The sequence below is a fragment of the Bombus affinis genome, chromosome 7 (assembly GCF_024516045.1).
Source record: "Bombus affinis isolate iyBomAffi1 chromosome 7, iyBomAffi1.2, whole genome shotgun sequence".
NCBI classification, from domain to species: Eukaryota; Metazoa; Arthropoda; class Insecta; order Hymenoptera; family Apidae; genus Bombus; species Bombus affinis.
In genome coordinates, this window is record NC_066350.1 from 205,654 (window position 1) to 226,984 (window position 21,331).

General features: G+C 29.4%; 3 protein-coding genes and 1 long non-coding RNA gene across 7 annotated transcripts in view; 2 read left to right on the top strand and 2 right to left on the bottom strand.

Moving 5' to 3' along the window:
- Positions 1 to 11,780, bottom strand: part of LOC126918602 (inositol-pentakisphosphate 2-kinase) — an 84,954-nt gene extending 73,174 nt beyond the window's left edge. For 2 of the 4 annotated variants that reach the window (XM_050726672.1, XM_050726673.1), the window contains exon 1: positions 11,483 to 11,780. The gene's annotated coding sequence lies outside the window, so the exon portion shown is untranslated. Of the gene's footprint in view, positions 1 to 11,460 lie in introns of all 4 variants that reach the window. The other 2 variants (XM_050726674.1, XM_050726675.1) reach the window with 1 other exon arrangement.
- LOC126918604 (uncharacterized) lies at positions 5,116 to 6,677 on the top strand. Its single transcript, XR_007711375.1, has 2 exons — positions 5,116 to 6,099; positions 6,174 to 6,677. It is a non-coding gene; the product is annotated as an uncharacterized LOC126918604 (long non-coding RNA).
- A 1,104-nt stretch (positions 11,781 to 12,884) lies between the features above and the next one.
- LOC126918357 (spindle assembly abnormal protein 6 homolog) lies at positions 12,885 to 17,505 on the top strand. Its single transcript, XM_050726178.1, has 5 exons — positions 12,885 to 12,953; positions 13,028 to 13,261; positions 13,371 to 13,897; positions 13,974 to 14,722; positions 15,005 to 17,505. The coding sequence occupies exons 2-5, from the start codon at positions 13,070 to 13,072 to the stop codon at positions 15,553 to 15,555; spliced, it is 2,019 nt and encodes a 672-aa protein (XP_050582135.1). The 5' UTR covers positions 12,885 to 12,953; positions 13,028 to 13,069; the 3' UTR covers positions 15,556 to 17,505.
- A 640-nt stretch (positions 17,506 to 18,145) lies between these two features.
- Positions 18,146 to 21,032, bottom strand: LOC126918355 (pleckstrin homology domain-containing family M member 1). The gene is made up of 2 exons (XM_050726176.1): positions 18,441 to 21,032; positions 18,146 to 18,350 (listed from the first exon to the last, which is right to left on the bottom strand). The coding sequence occupies exons 1-2, from the start codon at positions 20,382 to 20,384 to the stop codon at positions 18,186 to 18,188; spliced, it is 2,109 nt and encodes a 702-aa protein (XP_050582133.1). The 5' UTR covers positions 20,385 to 21,032; the 3' UTR covers positions 18,146 to 18,185.
- Positions 21,033 to 21,331: the final 299 nt, after the last annotated feature.

The window sequence follows — 21,331 nt, forward strand, 5'->3', positions numbered from 1 at the left end:
GATAAGAAAACAGTATCAGAGGAAAACATTATTTTGTTTCGAAAAACTAAATATTATGGCAAGCATATTTTTTTTAAATGGTAAGTACTAGTATTAGTAGCATCATTATATATATTTCTAATATAAAAATACTTGTGAAATGAAATTCATGGGAATTTCTTATTGAAAAAATCATATCATTTTTATATTTAATGTTTTATTTTTTACGAAATGTAACACCTATACTCTACATAAATTAATTATGTAAAAATATTTTTGAAAAACAAATTTTTTAATAGAGAATTCGTAATAACTTCGTAAACTGGATACGTCTATATAAGTAAATCTCATTGACATCGAAAAAATCATATCAGTCATTAATTTCCTACTAATTTATACACTTTAATAAAACTCATTTGTGAAATTCGCTAGAAATTAATCAAAGTAACTTATGACCGATGGTATATATACATATACGTGTATAAGTAACTTTCAAGTTACTTGGTGATACACGTATGTACATTGTACATACATATATAAATACATAGATATATGTTACATACATAAATACATAGATATAGGTTATAAAGACTGAGAATGATATTGAGCAGCGCGGACGAAGCATCTTTAATAATGACGAACAACTTCTACAAGTCACCGGTATAATGTAGAGCTTGTTCTACTCCTGTTTTATCTCATTGCAACCGGTTTATGAAGAAATTACGCATGGCATTAGCCATTTACAGAACAAAATGAGAGTGCACGGTGTCATACGTACCTATATTCAATCAGCTGCATTCTTCTGTTTCGTAAACTCGAGAAGATACGTTCTATATTTCTTACTCCTATTTCCAATAAATTCTGGCAATCTATTACAGTAGTATTTATGTATATTGATAAAGGATTCTATATTATATATCTATATTATATATATATATATATATATATATATATATGTTGCAATAAGTTGTATTAAAAAGTTTTATACACACACACACACACACACATATTATGCAGATACTTGAATCCTCTGTATGTCTACAATATTGATATTTGCTAGAGAAAAATTTTTTATTATTTTTATTAACTTTTTCATAAAATAAAGCGAAATAAAACAAATTAGGTGACAGAAAATTGATAATCAATATACCTATAAACAAATTCTTAATGTATCGAACTCAAATATAACAACATTATATTACATATAATACTCAATATGTAGATATATGTTCCTCATTTCGTTATTCCAAGCAGATGTTATATTACTATTGTCAAAAATGAATTTTTATGAGTATATATAGTATATAGTGTACGTTCAGTTACATTCAAATTAAGAGCGGCAGCTGATATCGTTACGAGAGATCGCTTATTGCATTACACGCTCCAGGTGTTTGGTAAAGCTTATCACTATGTTCTGAGAGTCAAAAAATAGGACACTGTCACATCGATTCTTTGTCAGTTTATGAGTTTGTTACTAACGTGTTGTTGTTAACCTACTTATTATATACATATTACATCCCTAGTGCACAACTTGAACAAGAAACATAACCTCGACTCACTTTATGCTACATACCGTAGTAAATAATAGATGTTTATTTTAGAAAACAATTGATGAACAATTTATAATAATACACATTATTTATACGAATTTATAATAAGACACACGTTAAATATTACGCATATTCATTCAGCTGATAGTATCTACGTAAACTGGAAAAATTTATTCTTAAATTGATTGTAAATATATTTAGTTAGCAAACACTAATCTATTAGACGCAATGAGTTCCGTTTCTACTTGAATTTTTCTCGATTTTGTTCTTTCTCTTGGAAACTAAACAGGAAGAGGTTCCTGATAGCAATAATGATAGAATTTTAATGCTATTTTAAGGAGATTTGACAACTTCTCCAATTATGAATTGTGCTCGGTATTGATGTGATCCTGCACAAGTAAACAAGATATAATTAAACATCAAAGGCTGGTGGTTATACTAGGCTGATGAGCGGCCGGAACAGAAGCGCAAATCTCTTCATATTTATAATAGTATAGGTATACTATACTAGATAGAACGTTTTCTAAGAGCGCACCTTTTGAATAAGTGGTAGAATTACGTGGGACGAGAGTCTCTGTACGCGTGAATGATCGCGGCTCGACTCGACTCGTGGTAAAAAGAGAGACGCGGTGAAGGGACAAGCAGCAGGGAACAAATAAAAGTAGAATGTAGAGTGCAGAGTTGCAGAGACAGCTGGTCGCTAGGGCTCTGTCTCCCCAGAGAATAGAAAGAGACATAGCGCACGGCACGGTGACGGCGAACAACAAGCCTATATGACGCACGCACGGATGCACACATAGTCGAACATAAGCGCGCACATGCGCATCGACTACCATCTACCTTCCTTCCTATATTCTGACTCTGGCCAACCTCGTGACCATCGTTCCATGACGCACCAGGAACCAGTACTACTTATATATACCAGCGATCGTGAAAATTCACTGAATTCACTCACTGACATTCTTATTCAGATCGGTTTTTCTCAGTTTTGCTCCACCAACCAAACATAGAACTTCATCTTTTCAAAACGCGAACGATTAACTCAAAATTAAACGAAGATTAGAAGATTTCGTTATGTAGAGTAAGACTTGGTTATTATCGCTTATATTATAAAGAGATATACGATATTGTTTCGAAGTAACTAACTTCTAACAATATGCATATTAGCATTCAAATAAAACGCATTCAGTTAGTATTCAAAGGAACTAGTATTTGAAACAATAAAGGATATAGTTCAAATAATAAAGTAAATGTTCACTACAAATAATTTTTCTAATGTATATGATTCTTATTAATTAGTGCTTTCTTTTGTAAAATAGTATGAAATGTTTAAGTACACGGTACGTGTATATGTTACTCTGCGCATACAAACAGCATACACGACATTGTCATGTATCTCTAATTATATGGCATTTCGCAACAGGAAAATAATATATATATATATATATGAACATTTCCTAATTTTCCATGTGTGTTGATTAAATCTCCCTTTATCATACTAAAATCATGCAAAAAAGAATTTTAACGTAACACTTGTTTAGACTTTAGATAGTATAAGCGATAAAATCTAACAACGTAAGTAGAAAATATACATCTGCGATTATTTCGTAAGATATATCATAACAATGGTGAAAAATAGTAGCAGTCAAGTTATGTTTTTGCCATAACCATGCTGTAACTATTTTCGTTATAGGACCGGTGGAGCCTACAGTTGTTACATCTTGCCATTTTTTTTTTCTCAATATCATTGACTTCATGATTCTAAATGCTTTAAGATTTTATATTAATGTGTATGTCTAAACGTTAAACACGCTAATTTACACTACTATCGTATGTCTGGTATTAAAATTAAAACTGTCTAAGTAGTATACGCTATAATAGCATAGTGTATAGACAAACCACTAATACAATAGGTGTCTTAAAAGTAAGTTAGGCTTCGATTGTTGTATGATTTCCATTTCCATCGCTTTAAGAGCTTAAAACTTAGAATTTAAAATCTATGACGCCTTGAAAATTGAAAAAGTCGTTTAGCAGACATTTTTTCCTTTCTTTTCTTTTGTTTGGGCAAGAAACATCAAGAACAACAACAAGAAAAACAAGAGAGAGAACGAGGCCGCACACCGCACCACAGGATGAGAAACGGCGTAGTGAAACGAGGTCGAATTGCGAGGTCGGGAGAGCTTCTTTTATCGCCCTTCCTTTGAAAACACATATTATGTACTCTTGCTCGTATACGCACTTTAAATCTTGAGTTCAAGTTGAATTTAATTTCATGTTCTTCCTATTTTTTATTTATTTTAACTTGGAACCAATTTTACCAAACAAAAATGTTTATAACTATAATCATAATTATAATAATTGTAATAAGTATATAGTTTGTAAAAATTGATTATGCAACTAAATTTAAAAACTGATTTTCGTAAATATCGCCATCGAGGTAGTATTTGAACGAACTAAATATGTTACTAATTACGTGGTTGAAAAATAGGCATACGATAAAAGAAGGCATACCAACTGAAAAACAAGTATATACGTGTAATTAAAATCTTACATGGACGCAACGAAAACGAGCATAAACAGTTACAGAGACAGAGAAGCAATTAATCGGATGATAAACACACAATTGAAGATGATAAAAGTGTGTATATACGCTATCAAAATAAAAATGAGAAATACAAGTCCATTTATGTCCAAGGCTAAGGTTTTATCTGCCAGCCTACGCTCAATACGCAGTATATCTGGAATATCTTAAACTATAAATGGATGTGTTATTACGAAAAAAAATCTAATCCAAGAATGTACGTTACAAATGTCGATAATATAATATAAATGAATTATGTATATTATCGATAATTCTCATATTACATAAAACTACTCGTTATTCTGTGCTACAAACACCTACAGTTAATGATAAAATTGTATTATATGATACTATGACTCTTTACCACGTGCCGCGCCGTAACCGACGTGGTACCGTCATTTCTGGGAATTGAGAACCTACTTTGTTGTCTTAGGTCTTAGCTAATAATAACGAGGAAACCCCAAACCGAAAGAGATTTATAGATTTATCATATATATGCTACAAACAAACCAGTTCTTCGTATGCACCTACTTACTATCTATTCAAAAGCTCGTTTCAATCGGATCGACCGCGAATTTTACCACCGCGTTCTAATCTGATCACAGAAACAGGCACTCGAAACTAGTTACTTCGAGAAAGACACAATGAAGAACCACAGGGATAAACTATTATTTTATTCATATATGTATGTAACTCAGTTTGTAAAATGAAATTTAGATAACATTGCGATTGCGATATGCATATATACTACGGTATACAATGTAAAAATACAATACCGCAGAAACTGTAGAAAAATTTAAAACGGTCAAAAAATGTAATTTTGTCAAACACATATGCGAGTGTTTTATATGCAGCGTGCAACACATTCTTACTTATTCTTATGTGTGTATATGAATGTATACATATGTAGAGGGGCGCAGTATGGGAAGGCATGGGAAAATTATATAGAAAGACCAGGGTTCACAGCTGGAGGGGAAACTACAGAGTAGATAGACAGAAGGGAACGTCGCGTCATGTCGAGACGCACGTTGGACGCTCCGTTGAAGCGAAGAGAGGCAAGCAGCAGAGTTGGAAATCGGAGGGTCTCGGAAGATGAGTGGGGCACCGCACCGCAGAGTGAAGGGAAAACCAGAGAGGCGAACAGCGAGGCGGCGAGTCAGACCTGCGCTGCCTCTGTCGCTTCAGGCTTGAGGGTTAAGGCCCGTTACGCAACGTAATAACACAGTGAATTTTTTTTTTTTTTTTTTAAAAACGTCGTCCAGGTACAAACCAGTCGGAAACTCGGTACACACTTGTATATCCAATGAAAATTTTCTTGTCATTTGTTTTATACTTATATTTTATTCAATGTCTATTTCATTAATCATCTACTTATTAACGTAAATAAATTTTTCAGCAGTTTCATCATTGTTTCAAAATTCAACGTTCTTCGTAGTAAAACAATAGTAAGCAATAGCAATATCACTCAGAATGTATAGGATGTATAATAGAAAGAAAAAAGCAACATTATGTCTAAATATGCAAACAACAGGTCACTACGCAAGTAATAGATTGTCATGTTTTCGTTTTATAAAATAGAGAAATTCTGATAACAGTCAACGGTCGTTATCAACTCATAGCGACTTTAAGTTAAAATATTTCAATTCAATCCTTAGATATGTAGGTACTACCAATTGTAAACAAAACCCAAGTATATATATATGTACATCAATGCTTTCCGATACTCTTTGTGTGTGCAAGCGTATATCGTATATACAACGTTGCCGAATTTCTATCAAGCAGAGAAAAATGGCCGTCGACCAGGCATGGAGGGAAACGGGGAGTAAAAAAAGTGAACATAGAGAGGGGAGAAAGGGAGAGATAAGAGAAGAGAGTTGGGAAAAGAGAGAGACAGAAGCCAGTGTGTAAGTAAGAGAGACGCGTGAAAGCCTCTGATACAGTGTGCAAAGGAGGGGACAAGGTGAAGAGGAGGATACTCGACTCAGTAGCGTAACTATCATGAAGCAAATATGTATACGGTATAAAGCAACAGATATATATAATGGAAACTGGTCAATTTACAGTTCTGTTCTACCAAATGTCCAAACTGGACAAATTGAGAATGAAAAGAATTAAATAAAAAAAAAAGGAAAGAAAAATTTGCAGTTCTTGGTAAAATTACGAAACAATGTATCCAAGAAGAAAACATGGGTATAGTGTCAAAGTTTAGAAAAGAGAAATTTGAAAATTTAATACAGTTGTAAAAACTATTTTAAATTTATTATTTAATTTAAATGTAGATTTACGTATGAATGTAAAAACTATTGAATATGCTATAAGTATGATAAAGCAAGACAAAAAGGAAATTTAAAAAAATTTATAAAAACGAACAAAAATATTTTAATTAAGTATGCATGTATTATAGTAAAATATTGTAATTAAGTATGTATGCATAACGTATATAATTATGTATATTAATATTGTTGTGTATAGGAGACTATCTGTGATTAGTATATCAATGTATTCACAAATATTTTTCGCTGTATGTGTTAAAGTAACAAAAATTATGCATTTTGGCAAATCTATAATTTATAACATTAATTTTTAATAATTTTAAAAATATTTTATCGCTATGTATTCATAAACTGTATTCGTATAAAACTAAATGACGATTACAGTTGATTAATAGTTAATAATATCAGCTTGAATAGTTCTTTGCAGTCTTTATATTGTACTTAACATATTATTCAGAAAAATCAAAGTGTATTACTGAAAAGAAGTTCTCGTTTATCCTGTTGCAGCGGGTATTTTTTTGTGAAGGCTTGAGAAGGGAATCGAACGACCGTATTTCCCCTCTCTTGATTACGCCACTGGCTCGACCCAGCGAGGCAGCACGGACAACCGGGTGCGCTGTTGCCAAGCGGAAATCACAGACCTACGGCATTTTCTTCTTCCATGAAAAGGAAGACGAAGACATGTATTCGTTTGCCGTGTTGCCTTCTGCATCAACCAAGCTCAAAAACAACCATCTCCATAATTGTGCATCAATTTATTAATCTTATTTAACAATACTATCTTCAATATAAACCATCAGTAGTATCGATCGATGTAGTAAACGATCTGTACATCTGTACTACCATCACCATCATTAACGTTAATCAACGTTAAAAAATATTTTTCTCGATTAGTCCATGTCCTTTTCAGACACAGCGAGATAAATATAGGATTATATATAAATATATATATTAATAAATACCAAACATTTTCTTTTATTCAAGATAAACCTCCTGTTTTAATAAGCCTTTCAATCAAATAAGGACGGTACACACACCACACACGCGCGCGCGCGCGCGCGCGTGCGCCGATATAGAAATATACGATACTATATACTATATAGATACTATATAGAAATATACGGTACTATATACGATATAGAAATGCTAAAGATTATTGCACTAATTTGCATTCAAAAATCGATATGTGTAATAAGTGAAATTCTGAAACAACCAGAAAATGATTTTAGTATTTACTTTCACTGTTACTACTGCAATATCGATAATCGACACGTTTTATAAAAGTCAGAGAAATTGCGATAGATCGACTGGGATGTCATTTTCCAGAATTTCTGCATTAACAATAACAAAAATTTAAATTATCTATCTTTTCAATGCACATAATGATCGTTTGATTATAGCGAACTATTTATATACATTGCTAATTTTAAGAATATACTATACATACATGTACTACTTGAAACGATTAAATAATCGTCAAATCAAAAATAGATAAAATATTACAGTTCTGACATTCTCAAGAAATACTTGTTTTATGTAATACATATTACAAGAATCCGTAATGTTCCACATTTCAACAATAGAACATATATAAATATTGCATTGCTGTTTATTATAGATAAATTTTATATTTTCACAGATCAATAATATGTACATAGTACTTGAAATATCAGATCCTAAATTAAAATAACTTTTAACTCGCGAAAGATCATTATTAATTTCATTTTATTTTATTTATTATAAATGCATAACTTTTGCGAAATTTTTGAATTAAGTTAAAAAAAATGTTTAACAGACGTCCATAAATTTATCAAAAGAATTTATATAAACACTTTTTCCTTTGATCAAGTTTTTTAAGCAAGTAATTTTGATTTTCTTAAAAACTCGGGTTTTTCATCGATTAGAAATATTTGGCAATATATGCATAAAACTATGCTTCTGTATGTCTAATCAGTTCTATTGATTATCTGTAACACTGTTCTATTCCTTATTATCCAATATCCATCACTATTGAGGATACTGCGTACGGAACAAAGTTTCGCAGGAAGTGATTAGAATTTTAACTGCGTAAAACTACTATTTAGACTTCTGACTACTCATCATCTGATACAAACTAAATTTAGTGAGAGTAAGGATTTATTTAATGAAAACAAATTCTAACGAACGAAAAAATCAATATCAACTTATATGTATGTAATACAATTTCTGCAAAAATTCATAAAAAAATGATTTAAATAAATTTTTGAATTAACATACATAATTTATTAAGATCTTACTAATAGTTTACAGAATGCTTTTTTAAACCTATTTCTTAAATAATTCAATCAACAAAAAAGTATATCATATATATGAAAAAGTTTGTAAGAATAAATTCTTTGCATAAGAACTTTGAAATAAATGAGCACTGTTCTTTCAAAAAACTTACGCAACCAAGTTACACAAAGTTAAAAGTATGAGACGGTTAAATACAGGATAAATTATATTTCATTAATAAATAAGAATCAAAACTAGTTTACTTATCTTTTAAAGTTCGAAATAAAGTAATATCACTAAAAATATTATTATTTTATATGCTTTTTGCTCGCTACTCTTTGCATAGAAGAAATAATTGCAAAGCTAAATTTGAAAGTGTACAGATACAAGATTAAATTATTACATGTATTACGATTATTCCTCAATGTTTCAGATACTGTCTCAGAAGTGAAACGCGTGCCTTATAAAGTAACAGATTAAATATATGCTTTTGTTTAAAAAAGGAAGTATGTTCTGACGATATCCGACTTAATGACCTCGAAAAAATCACGTAAATCACGCTTTTATAAAATTTCTTCGTGACGATTTTCAAGTAAAGGAAAATTAAAGCAACAATTGTACACTATAAAAACAAGAGCTTGTACGTGAGTGCTTATTCCCTGTTAATGTCGTTAGCGTATCGAGACAAGAATATCGATGGAGCAATACCACAGTGGTCAGTTTCGACAAATCCATGTTGAAAAAAAAGTCAATATGAAATGGAGGTCGATAGCGTGATGACCTCGAAGCCAATTGGGAATTTTACAATGCCGTGGCCTCTCGCACGAAAGATACATGCTCGTGGTATATATATAAGGATGCTCTGTTGCCACGTCTTGATTCAGTATAGACTACAGACCAATAAAATAAGTTTTCCTCATGAATCCTTGGCTTTACGCTGCATTATTGATAAATCTTAAGGCAACGTCAGCGATATGAGCATATCTCTTTACTTTACGTGAACCATTCACTTTAGTCCTCTCATAAGGCGATCAAAATTAATATGTATTATTATATATTTGTTATTATTATATATATTATATACATACTACGTATATATATTCAATTTGGATTGTCCGCGACCAGACCAACTATTAATCGATAACTAAACTTGTAGCATTAAAAATTGAATAGCTTTGGTAGGAAAATTTAATTACAATTTATTTCATTTGAAGAATTACACAATAAAAATATACTTAACTTAGGAAAATCTCTTTCTTAGGTATTCTCAATTGCATACATGTGACTTAAGAATACAAACTACAACGCGAATAACGACTATCAACAGGTTTAAGGACTGGTGCAAATAAATGCTGCAACATGGTATGGTTACAATTCCACATTAGTGACACTGTACGTTTCAGCAGATTTATATTTCTAATAAGAGAATCATTTACTTGTTTATATTGCACCATTCGAAGAATGAATCTTCTTAAAATTGTGACAATGTACACACATCGCTACTTGCCTAGATCGGGCATAATATGTGATAGAAATATGACAATCACGCGACAAATGTAAAGTCGTTCTATGATCTGTTTTGACAATTACATTTTCAAAGAAATTAGGAAATCACAAATATATCAAATGTATATAATCAACTTTCTGCGAGGTAGAAGATATTAAGATTATATTGTATCGAAAACGAACGATGCAAAGGAGAAACAGATAATTATGGATTCCTATAGATAAAAGCAATAATTCCGGATTCCTATAGATAAAAGCTCATTGTCAGCAATATGTATGTAGAATCTATTTAGATATTTTTACTCTTCACTAAACTTTTGTGAAGATCATCGTCAATGTTTCACGGTCTATATCATATAAACATTAAAATTTTGATTGTTACATTAGATTATATTGTTTTGTATGCACGTATGTAATATTATAATTATAACTATATATAATGTACGCGCACGCTAGAGACTTAATTTTTCCACGATCAAATAACAATCTTAACATAGAAAGGGTAAGTCTAACGTGTGCATACGTATGTAAGCACATAGATATATCATAAACATAGATAAGGTAAAATTGAGAAGAATACTCCGCAATTTAATTTGTCACTTTATCTCAAATGAAGTAGGTCTTGTATAATTTGTTCATAAAATAAAGAATAAAATGAAAATAAACTCCAGTTTAAATGGAAATCCGAGGAAAATATACCAAACTGTTTCGCATGCAAAGGATTAAATTCAAATGGAAACTTTTAAAAAGATGCTATTTGAATTATATTGAATTAAATGAAATTGTATAAAGAGAAAATTGAATGTTTTTTCTAAACTATTTTAAATCAAACCGTTATTTGTATAATATATATATGTACATATGTTTTATATGTATATACATATATAATATGTTTATATTTTTCAATTTTACCAATTTCTGTGATTAAACCATAAAAGAACAAAGCTGCTTATGATCAGTATCTAACTACTCATATGTTCTATAACTACTTTGCTCATATATTTGTATTTTACGTATTTATCGGAAACTTAAATATGTAAATACTTATTTAATTGTGTACATAAAAATATAAAAATATAAATTTGCATAAATATTCACAATGTACGAATAAATATTAGAAAACTTGCATACGAAATTAAAACATGTATATCTGTTAGAGGGCAGCACAAGATAGTCAGTTACAGATCAAAAATGAACAAAATGAGCGCTGCGAGCAAACCGGTCGACGTGTTCTTGATACGAAGGTTTTCATGAAGTACAAATTTTATACTTAATGTTTGTTATAATAAAAATTACTCGAATAATATACAAGTTGTACTTAATACAAAATGAAAGCTTACCTCCTTTTCCTGTTTATATGTTGAATACATAGTCAAATTCAAATTGTAACTGCTGTATCCAACCTCTAATAATATAACCGACAGGGTGAAGACTCGAGGTTTTAATTCTCAAAAGAAAGTCACTTGTCGCTTCATAGTAATTATGCACTCACTTTTTCGACACTATCACCCCGTAAATTTTTCTTCTCGAAACAAATATAATGATTTCACAAAAAACCTTTTCAACGACATATTCAGGAACGAAATTGTCAATCGCGGAACAACCGCATGGCATGGCGACCGCGGTTACAACTCGACGTATATGTACAGTGTTTTAAACGATACGTCACATCCTTAATCCTTGATACTATTGGTTGCTTTCAAAAGAGTCAACCAATCAGTTTTGGAAGTTTCTTATTACGCGGGAAAGTAAAGTAAATTCCGTTAGAAATGTTGAAAATACATTTAAGAAGTCAAACATATGCTCTGTTCTTGCCAAGTTTAGATACATATCAATCTAAAGACAAATGTAACACTTTTCTTAGAAGAATTAAATGAACACATATACTTCGATTATATGCAGCCGCCATTGCTCCACTATTTGGATCGGATTCAAACGTCTATTGTTTTAACCGTATTGTATGTATATTATTCATAACATACTTGTGGAAAGAAAATAAGTTTCACTACTTATATGCACATATGTATATAGTGCTATTTATAGTATATATTGTATAGCTAGCTGTATTAATCTATAATATATTAATAATCATATTAATATTAATACATATAGAATAAAATCATATTAATTATTTATGACAAACTAAAAAACAATACTAATACAAAATAAAAGTTGGACAAACGAAAAAGTATATATATTCTATATATTTGTTTAATGAAAATAAAAATGGATTTTAATATATAAAAATATACATATCTTGATATATGCACATATACATATGTACATATATAAAAATATGTTATTATATTATATACGTATATATTTCTATACGTAAATAGATGTCAATGCAAATTTTTAAAAAATGCTGTTTTTAAATATTATTATTTATACGTACTTACATAAGTACATACATGTGCAAGTATGTATATACATATTTACTACACAAATATATGTAATGACATTTTTATTAGTAGTTATTAGTACTTACAAAAATAGCATTGCATATGCAATGACATTTTTATTAGCAGTTATTAGTATATACAAAGATAACATTTAAATAAATTTTACTTCGTTAATTATGAAGAGTAACAACATACAGCACTTTTAAGAAGCACTAAAACGAAATTAATTTGTGTAAGTAAATCAATTATTATATTTATTGTTAGATGTAATAAGTGAAAAAAATTAATTGGAAAATTTGGAGTGAATAGGAGGGGCATTCATAGTAATGCGTAACTCTAAAAGATGGCAGCACCTGAAATACGCGTACCTCGGCTTGATATGTAGATTACAGAATTTGAAAGCTTTCATGTAAACTTTTTATAATTTATGAAAAATTAACAAATGAAATGAAAATTAAAACGTCCTTATTATTTAAAATACAGGGTGATCCAGGATTAACAGATGTTTATTAAACCTATAACCAAATGATGAATTATTTAAATAATTCGATAGGTGGTGCAGTGACTGGTGATTCTGGTTTACAATTGAACAATGTAGAAATATTATATACTAAAGTGCAAAGAGTTTATATGAAGCCACAAAATAAAGAAGAACGCCAACGTGAGCTGAGGGTTAATGTGGAAAGTCATGCGGGCATTAGTCCTGTATGTCGCAAGGTAGCATACATTTTAATGTTTACATTAGCCTATAATTTGTTGATATACTAAAGAATAGTTGGAGATATATTTTTATTATTTAATAATATATTGCGTATTTATATTACAGAGTTTATGTGTTTTGTTAGCAGATGACGATGATCCTTGTTTCCTTTATTCCTTATTCATCACAGAAGACGATTTCAAAATTTTGAAATCTCAACAAGGATTATTAGTAGATTTTGATAATTTTGCGACTCAACTAATATATTTATTAGAGCAATGTCAAATACCTGCTACAAATCTATCAAAATCGCCACCAAAGTTTTTGTTGTTATTAGCAGAAGAAGGTGGAGAATGGATGTTAAAATTGGTTGAAACAAATAATTTTAAACATTTATGTCATTTAAGCCTAAATATATCACCTGCAAGTGATTCAGATTTGAAAACGCACATGGCCATGAAAATTAAACACTTGAAAGAAAATATTTTACAACAAAATAGAGATGCACTTGCACTTGAAACAAGATTGAATGATTTATTAAATAAAGTAGAAACAAAAACTCTGGAGTTGGACCAATTGGAACAAAAGTATATAACAGAAAAAAGTCAAATGCAAATTCTTTCATCGGAACAAATAGGCCTTGAAAAAGATAAGTATGTAACAACATTTATATAATTATGTGTGGTCATATACATAAAATATTTATTAAGGATTTCTAAACTTCGATAGGTTTGCCAAAGCACAGTTGGAGTGGCAGTGTCAAAGTGAAAAACAAAAAATAGAAATAGAACGTAGGCATGCAGAAATGATAAAACAGCTTCATACTGAACTGGCAGAATTACGTACACAAAATTCAACGTACAAAGATAAGTTATCTCTTCTTGAAGCAACTAATGTGGAACAACTTAAACAGTTGCAAAATCTTGAAAAAGACCTTAATATTACTCAGAGAGATTTGAATCTACTGAAAAAACAAAATTCTAAATTAGATACAGATTATCACGACAGAGATAAATCAGTAAATAGTTTGAGAACAAAAGTTGCTGTACTTGAACAAGAATTAAAAGATAAAGGTATACTTATTACTAAACATACCGAAATGTTAAAAACTGCCAAAGAACAAAAACAGCACCTAGAAGATCTTCTAACTGAAAAAGAAGGTCAGTTACAACGCAAACAAAATTCTTTACGAAATTTAAGTGATGATTTGGTTAAAGCTAATGAAATATTAACAAAATTACAAAACGAGCTTGCTTCAACAAAATCTAAATTAAAATTAAGAACCAGTATAGCACTTGAACAAGAAAGGTTATTAGATACTAAACAAAAAGAAGTTGGTCAATTAGAAAACAAAATGGAAAATTTAGTGAAAGAAACAAAAGATGCAAAAACAGAGATTGAAAATTTGAAAGATCAGCTCAAAACTCAACAGAATCAGTTAGAGGAGAAAGAAAAAATAATAAAGAATAATGATAATGGTAATTGAGTATTTTTAATACATTTTATTATAAAATTTTTGTTTAATGATGTATACACAGTATAATAATTTTAAATTATTAAATATTATTAGTTATATTATTTCTGTTTCTGTAATATTTAATATTTTTATATTTAATATTATTCAGAAAAATAATATTTAGTATTCTATTTTAGTATTTTAAAAGAGATTGCATTATATATTTAATATTATTCGTTTATATTCTACATTATTCTTTTATATTAGCTATATTATTTAATATTATTCTTTTATATTCTTGCAGTAATAAGTTGGTTAAATCGACGATTAGCAGATAGCCAATCTCCACTACAAAATGCTACTGTAGCAGCACCAATTACAGTACCATCTTCAACTCATTTAACATTACCTCGAACGAATAAATTAATTAGTAATAAATATGAAACACGTACATCTGCACCCAATATAGTACAATCGAATGCATTATCTGGATTGCCACTGAGAAATCCTATTGTACAAAATCCAAATATTAATCAAACCACACGTATGACAGCACGATCAATGGGTGTTGGTATTACTGATAATACAATGGGCATATCAACGTTTAATAAAAGTGGTCAAATTTCGAGTACTAGTACACCTATGGAACGTATTAATTCTTTGAACAAGTTATCTGGAAATGTCGCAGGTTCGTCTTTGGTACCAGTCGCTGTAGAAAATAATAATTCATCTGTACCACCAAATGGTACAAAGATAAAAAGTACAAGTGTCACACTACAGAGTGGATTAAGAAGGGCAGGTTTATCTGATAAGCCAATTTTACCATCTGCATATTTTCCGAAAACATTACATTGATTAAATATACAACAAAGACTATCAGTAGTAATATACATCAAAGTTGTGATGCCATATAAAACATATCAGAATATAATAGTATGTATAGGATAAATGGTTATTGTTTCAAGTTTAATGTTGGAAAACAGTACAAAATAGTTACGCAAAGCAAATGATGTTAAAACATATTTTGAATTTTATATCTAAAGATATTGTTTTTATAAATTTATATGCATGTATTATGAGGAAATGATAGACATACTCATTTCTTATTATTTTTCTTGTCTAAGTGATTTAATTCGATGTTTATTGCTAAAAGATAATAATGTAATAAAAATTATAAGAATCTATATTTTTGCAAGTACATAATTTGCTTCTATATTCGCTAAAAAAAAAAAGTAAATGTTGGGAAGCATAATCATCTCAGATATAATAACAAATAATATAGAATATTAATTACTAATCATCACATGCAGATAATATTTTTTAATAACACTGTGTCAAATCATCACTGTTTTTATGTAGCTATTTTATCGTGGATTTCAAATTTTAAATCAACAAAATGCTATATAAGGATTCAATTAACATTTTGTCTCAAAATTAAATACTGTTTGTTATTATAGTTCATAAAATCATAATCTTATTCTTTAAATAGGTACCTGGGAAAACTTTTATCATACAGATTAAAGTGTGTATATATCGTAGTTGTTACAAATTTTTTAAGCTATGTTAATCTCTAGTATACTGAATAAATGTATTGAATAATTGGAATGTCTTATGATAAAATTAGATTAGCAGGATTTATTATAAATTTACATTTAGTAAAATTCATGTAATATTGTCTTAAAATAAATGTATATTTTTTATAACTTTGTAATAATAAAAGCGATTTGTGCGTATTTTGTATCAGGTATTTTCAGAAATAGTCGTATTTATTAGATGTAACATAATATTTTTTCAGTATCTTTAAAATATATAACGAAAATAAGATGTTAATACAAATAAAATGAACTAGAAGCTTCAACAAATTGTACAATTTTTATAAATACTGGGCGTCCTAAAATATTGGCAACAAACTTTAAGAGCATGTAGTACTCATGAGAACAAACAGAAAGGTCTTAATATACAGGAGTCGAAAAACCATTAGTTTCGGAATTACAAGATGTTTTTATCAGTAAGAAATTATCTTTATAGCATAAATATGTTCAATACGTTCTCCATTTGTTTTAATACACACTTCGACATATTTTCCCATAGAAGCGCGCACATGTTGAAAGATCCACAGCATTCCTCTTATATATCTTTTGGCAGCAGTTTTCGATTTGTTGTATTACCTCATTTACGAAGCAACTGGTTTATTATGAATTATTTTTTGTACACTAAACTTCTCCTAATTCCAAAATTAATGGTTTTTCGACCAATGCTCATTAAGACATTTTTGCTTGTTTTGATGATTATTACGTGCTTCTAAAGTTTGTTCCCAACATTTTAAAACACCTTGTATAACAAAAACTGTAAATATATCAAAAATATGTAAGAATAACAAATTAAAGTAATTGTAACATTTTATTATTCAAGAATCTCTTAATATTTGCTTTTCTACAATTTTTTATATGGTTATTTGTACAAATTTTACTTATATATTTTCTTTCAGACATGAAATATTTCTAGTCTACAAGGTATTTGATACATATATTTCACTTTTTTCAATAATACAATAATGAAATTTCACTAAATTTCATATGCTGGTTATATGTGTGTATATATATATATACAAAAAATATAATTGCATGTTTTTATGTATCAAATTTTTATTAATGTTTAAAAACATTACGACTAAGTTTTATGAGTACACATGTAAAATATATATTTGCTGGGTATAAGCCATACTGAAAGAGATTTGTTACATCACATGGATGGATACATATAATAACAGTATTAAATACAATAAATATAAAATAACTTAATAAATGATTGATATATTTTATTACCTTTTGTACATAAAATTTTAATAAAATATATATTACATAAATACATGTACATATTTCTTACATACATTCTAAAATCTATCTCAAAAAATTAATAGAACTTGCAACACACTTTTAACATATTGCAGGTATGGAAATGAGAATTTTAAATATTAAATGTACAGAGTTTTCTCTATTAGTTATTACAAATGTAGTACTGAGAAATTATATAAAACAGAAATAACAATTATATACAAGTATAAAGCCAATATACACTATTCTTGATTTTAGTGTACACGCGCTATTAGTATTTCTTTAATTAGTGAAAATACCAAAAAATATTTTAAATGAAAGCTGTTGAATTACATACTCAAAAGTTAATGAAATATATAGACCTGTTTTCAAGTGAAACTATACATTTTCATTACTACTGTCATCATCTTCTTTAATATTTCAAAATGAATTCAACAAGTATAACGTGTATATTCGAAGAATAATTTGTTGAATATTTAACACTTGAACTGGACTTGCTATATACTTATAAAATATTGAATTATTGAACTTCATAAAAGAAAATTTTAATTAAAATATATTCTATCAATAATTAATTTATAAGGAAGAAGATATTATAAACACTTTGTACGTAAAGAATAAAAATACGTGATTTATTAAAAATTCTATTTATTAGTTTATATCAACTGAAAATGTTGGTGCATCACTCAGTGACAATTCTGTACATCCGACATCTAAGAGCGGGAGATCCATTCGTTTGCGTCTCCGTTCACACTTTGGACATGGTTTATAAGCATTTAAACATTCTGTGTGAAATACTGCATTACAAGCTCCACACTAAAATTACATAATATATAATAACTTATTAAACTAGATTTTATTCATTCTTACTATTTTTATATAATTATAATAAAAATATTTACTCACTCTGTATGTAGATTCCATGTCAAAAGGATAAATAACTTTTGGATTATTGCAAATTTCACATATAAAACCTTTCTGACTACAGAGCCAACAATTTATAACATGATTTCTTGCAAATTCTACTACTTTCTGCAGTTGTTGTGCAAGAATTCCATTGGATATATCATAAAGGTCAGAAACAGAATATTGATGAACATGTTCATACAAGTAATCTCTAGGTGCAACTTTTTTCTGTAAGGACTCAATTATAGGTTCACGACATGTAAATAAATAAGCTCTTAATAAATTTAATTGAATTCTTAATGATTGTAATTGTGCCATACTATCTACAGCCATATAAATTCGTGGATTTAAGATTTTAAGATCTAGTAGTGTAGGACAATCTTGTAAATATGCTGCAGCCTTATTGCAAACAGGGTAACATTTTAAATCCCAATTATGAATTACACGTGATGGAATTAGATATTCATTTTGTGACATACAGTTTAAACAATAATAGTTACCAGAGAAAGAGCAAACATGTGCTTTTGAAAAGGTCATACCAATTGCATGGCCACATTCAAAACAACTATAATCTTGTACATCCAAACCTTTCTCTTTGGGAAGTTTGCCCAGTTGTTCGTCAAAATTTATTGCAGCTTTATTTTCTGATTGAATTTTAATTCCATCATTAGATTGTTGCTTTTTTGGATATTTTTTTAAAAATTCTTGAAGATCTAGGACTGATGCATTTCCAACAGTATGATAGCTTTGAATAATTGCATCATACGTAGGTCCATCACCAGGAGTACGAGCTGCATTTGTTCCAGAGTCATGAGATACTGCAGATGAAGTTAATGAAGATTCACAATCTTCAAATGACGTAGACCAACCCAATCTTCCAATTAATGAATTCCCTACTGTAGTTGAAACAATACTTTGCAATGTTTCATGATTCTCTACAGTATGTCCAACCCCCAAATCTTCAATATTGTTGCATATTTCCGCATTATATTTTGGACTGCCATTATTTGAAATTTTCTTTTCTATTTCTTCTCCTGTTTGTAAATCTTGTTCTTCTTCTTCCTCCTTCAAAGGCGGAGTTCCTCTTGAATTATTGGTAAAATGATCTATACCAGTGTTATTTGATTTCTTATTAGCTAGTATAATTTTTAAAGCTTCATCTTCTGTGATACAACCTGCATTATTAAGAGCAGACTGTGATGAATTAAATGAACCTAAACTACCAATAGAACTAGCAGTTTCAACTTCATCAAAATTATCACCATCTGTTAATTCTGTAGTTATTGTTTTTGCAATATCTACTGCACTAAATATTGGACAAGATTTCATTGGTGGTGACCATATGCCTGCTAATAGAAGAGGAGTATTCGACCAAAAATTTAATAAGCTACTATTACAAGCTAGTTTAAAGCATATGTTGTCTAAACTTTCAATTAGTCTCTGTGCAACTTCAACAAGGTCTGTATCTCTAATGAATGCAGATCGATTGTAGTATGGCTTTAAAGCTGAATTATCTCTTTTAATGGAACAAAAATAGCTAGCTAAAAGGCCTTCGTTTAAAGCTAATCGTATCCAAGCTCTGCAATATCCAACTTCTGTCGTAAGCTGACTTAATGTTTGTATTTGATCTATAATTTGTCGATGTGAAAATACCAACAGCGGACCCCAAAAACTTGGTTGTGGCACTGCATTGAAATCTGGGCCGCTTAAAACTTCTGTTACTCGATTTAAAAGACTGTCTTTTAATCCATGTAGGAAGATAGCTTCCAAAACGGAGCACAGAGTCATACTTTCGTCGCAATTGCCAACTGTATCGTTTTCCTCCACTCCTGGTGCACTTTGCATTTCCATCACGCTGATATTTAACTGTTTTTGCAACGATTCTCTGATTAATACAATTCTCTTGTTCATCATTGGATTGACTGTTTTCAAAAACGAATTCATCTTTTCGAATTTGACGTTTCACAAGAGTAGTAGTTGCGCTATTATAGTTTCCTCTTTCAAGCATCTTTGTGATTATAATAGAAAAAGTTACCTAAATTTTAGAAGGTAACTCGATGAAATCACTAACTGTGGTAATGAGACGTAGTAGATATTATGTAAATTACATTGGCAGAACTCGTACATTACGCTGATACTAACAAAGAAACAAGGAAGTACCGTCAGAAAAAATACAAATCACAACGTGATAAGAAAAGCACGCGAACTTCGAACCAGTAATAACGCATGACAACGTAATCTCTTGATGAATGTGTGAGAAATAGGTTACGTCACACAATAACAAACTATTCAACCCTGTTTACTTTATATTTAACTTAAAAATTTATAAGCATTATCTTAAGATACGAACAACTAAATCAATTTTTAACATAATGATGATTCGTTACTTTCTGACACTTGAAACATTCCTTGGGTATTCTTATACACAGATTATGAATCAGCAGCATTTCCGTCAGCTTAGTACTTTTCTTTGATAGTAATACATATCAAAACGATAGATTGCGCTGTGATATACATCAATGTGTGCTATATCAGCTGGTGATGACATTTCACATTGATATATATTCGAAAATGTTTTTAATACATGTTAGCAATATTAATTAAGTATCAATAAATGTACTTTAATATGTTAATAGTAAATATTTAACAAATGGTATTGTAGTTATTTGTTTCATTAATTCATTAATCGGTAGATATTAGATGATAATTCGTTTTATTTACTTTGGTAATACGTTTTATTTATTTCAATAAAAAGGAATGATTATTACAGTTTATAGTTAAAATTTTCGTTTTGTTTATAGGTCAGTATTTATAATACCAAAATCTTTGAAGCAAAATTATAACTTTATATTCTTTAAATGATGTTCTTAATTTCAATAATTTGACATTAA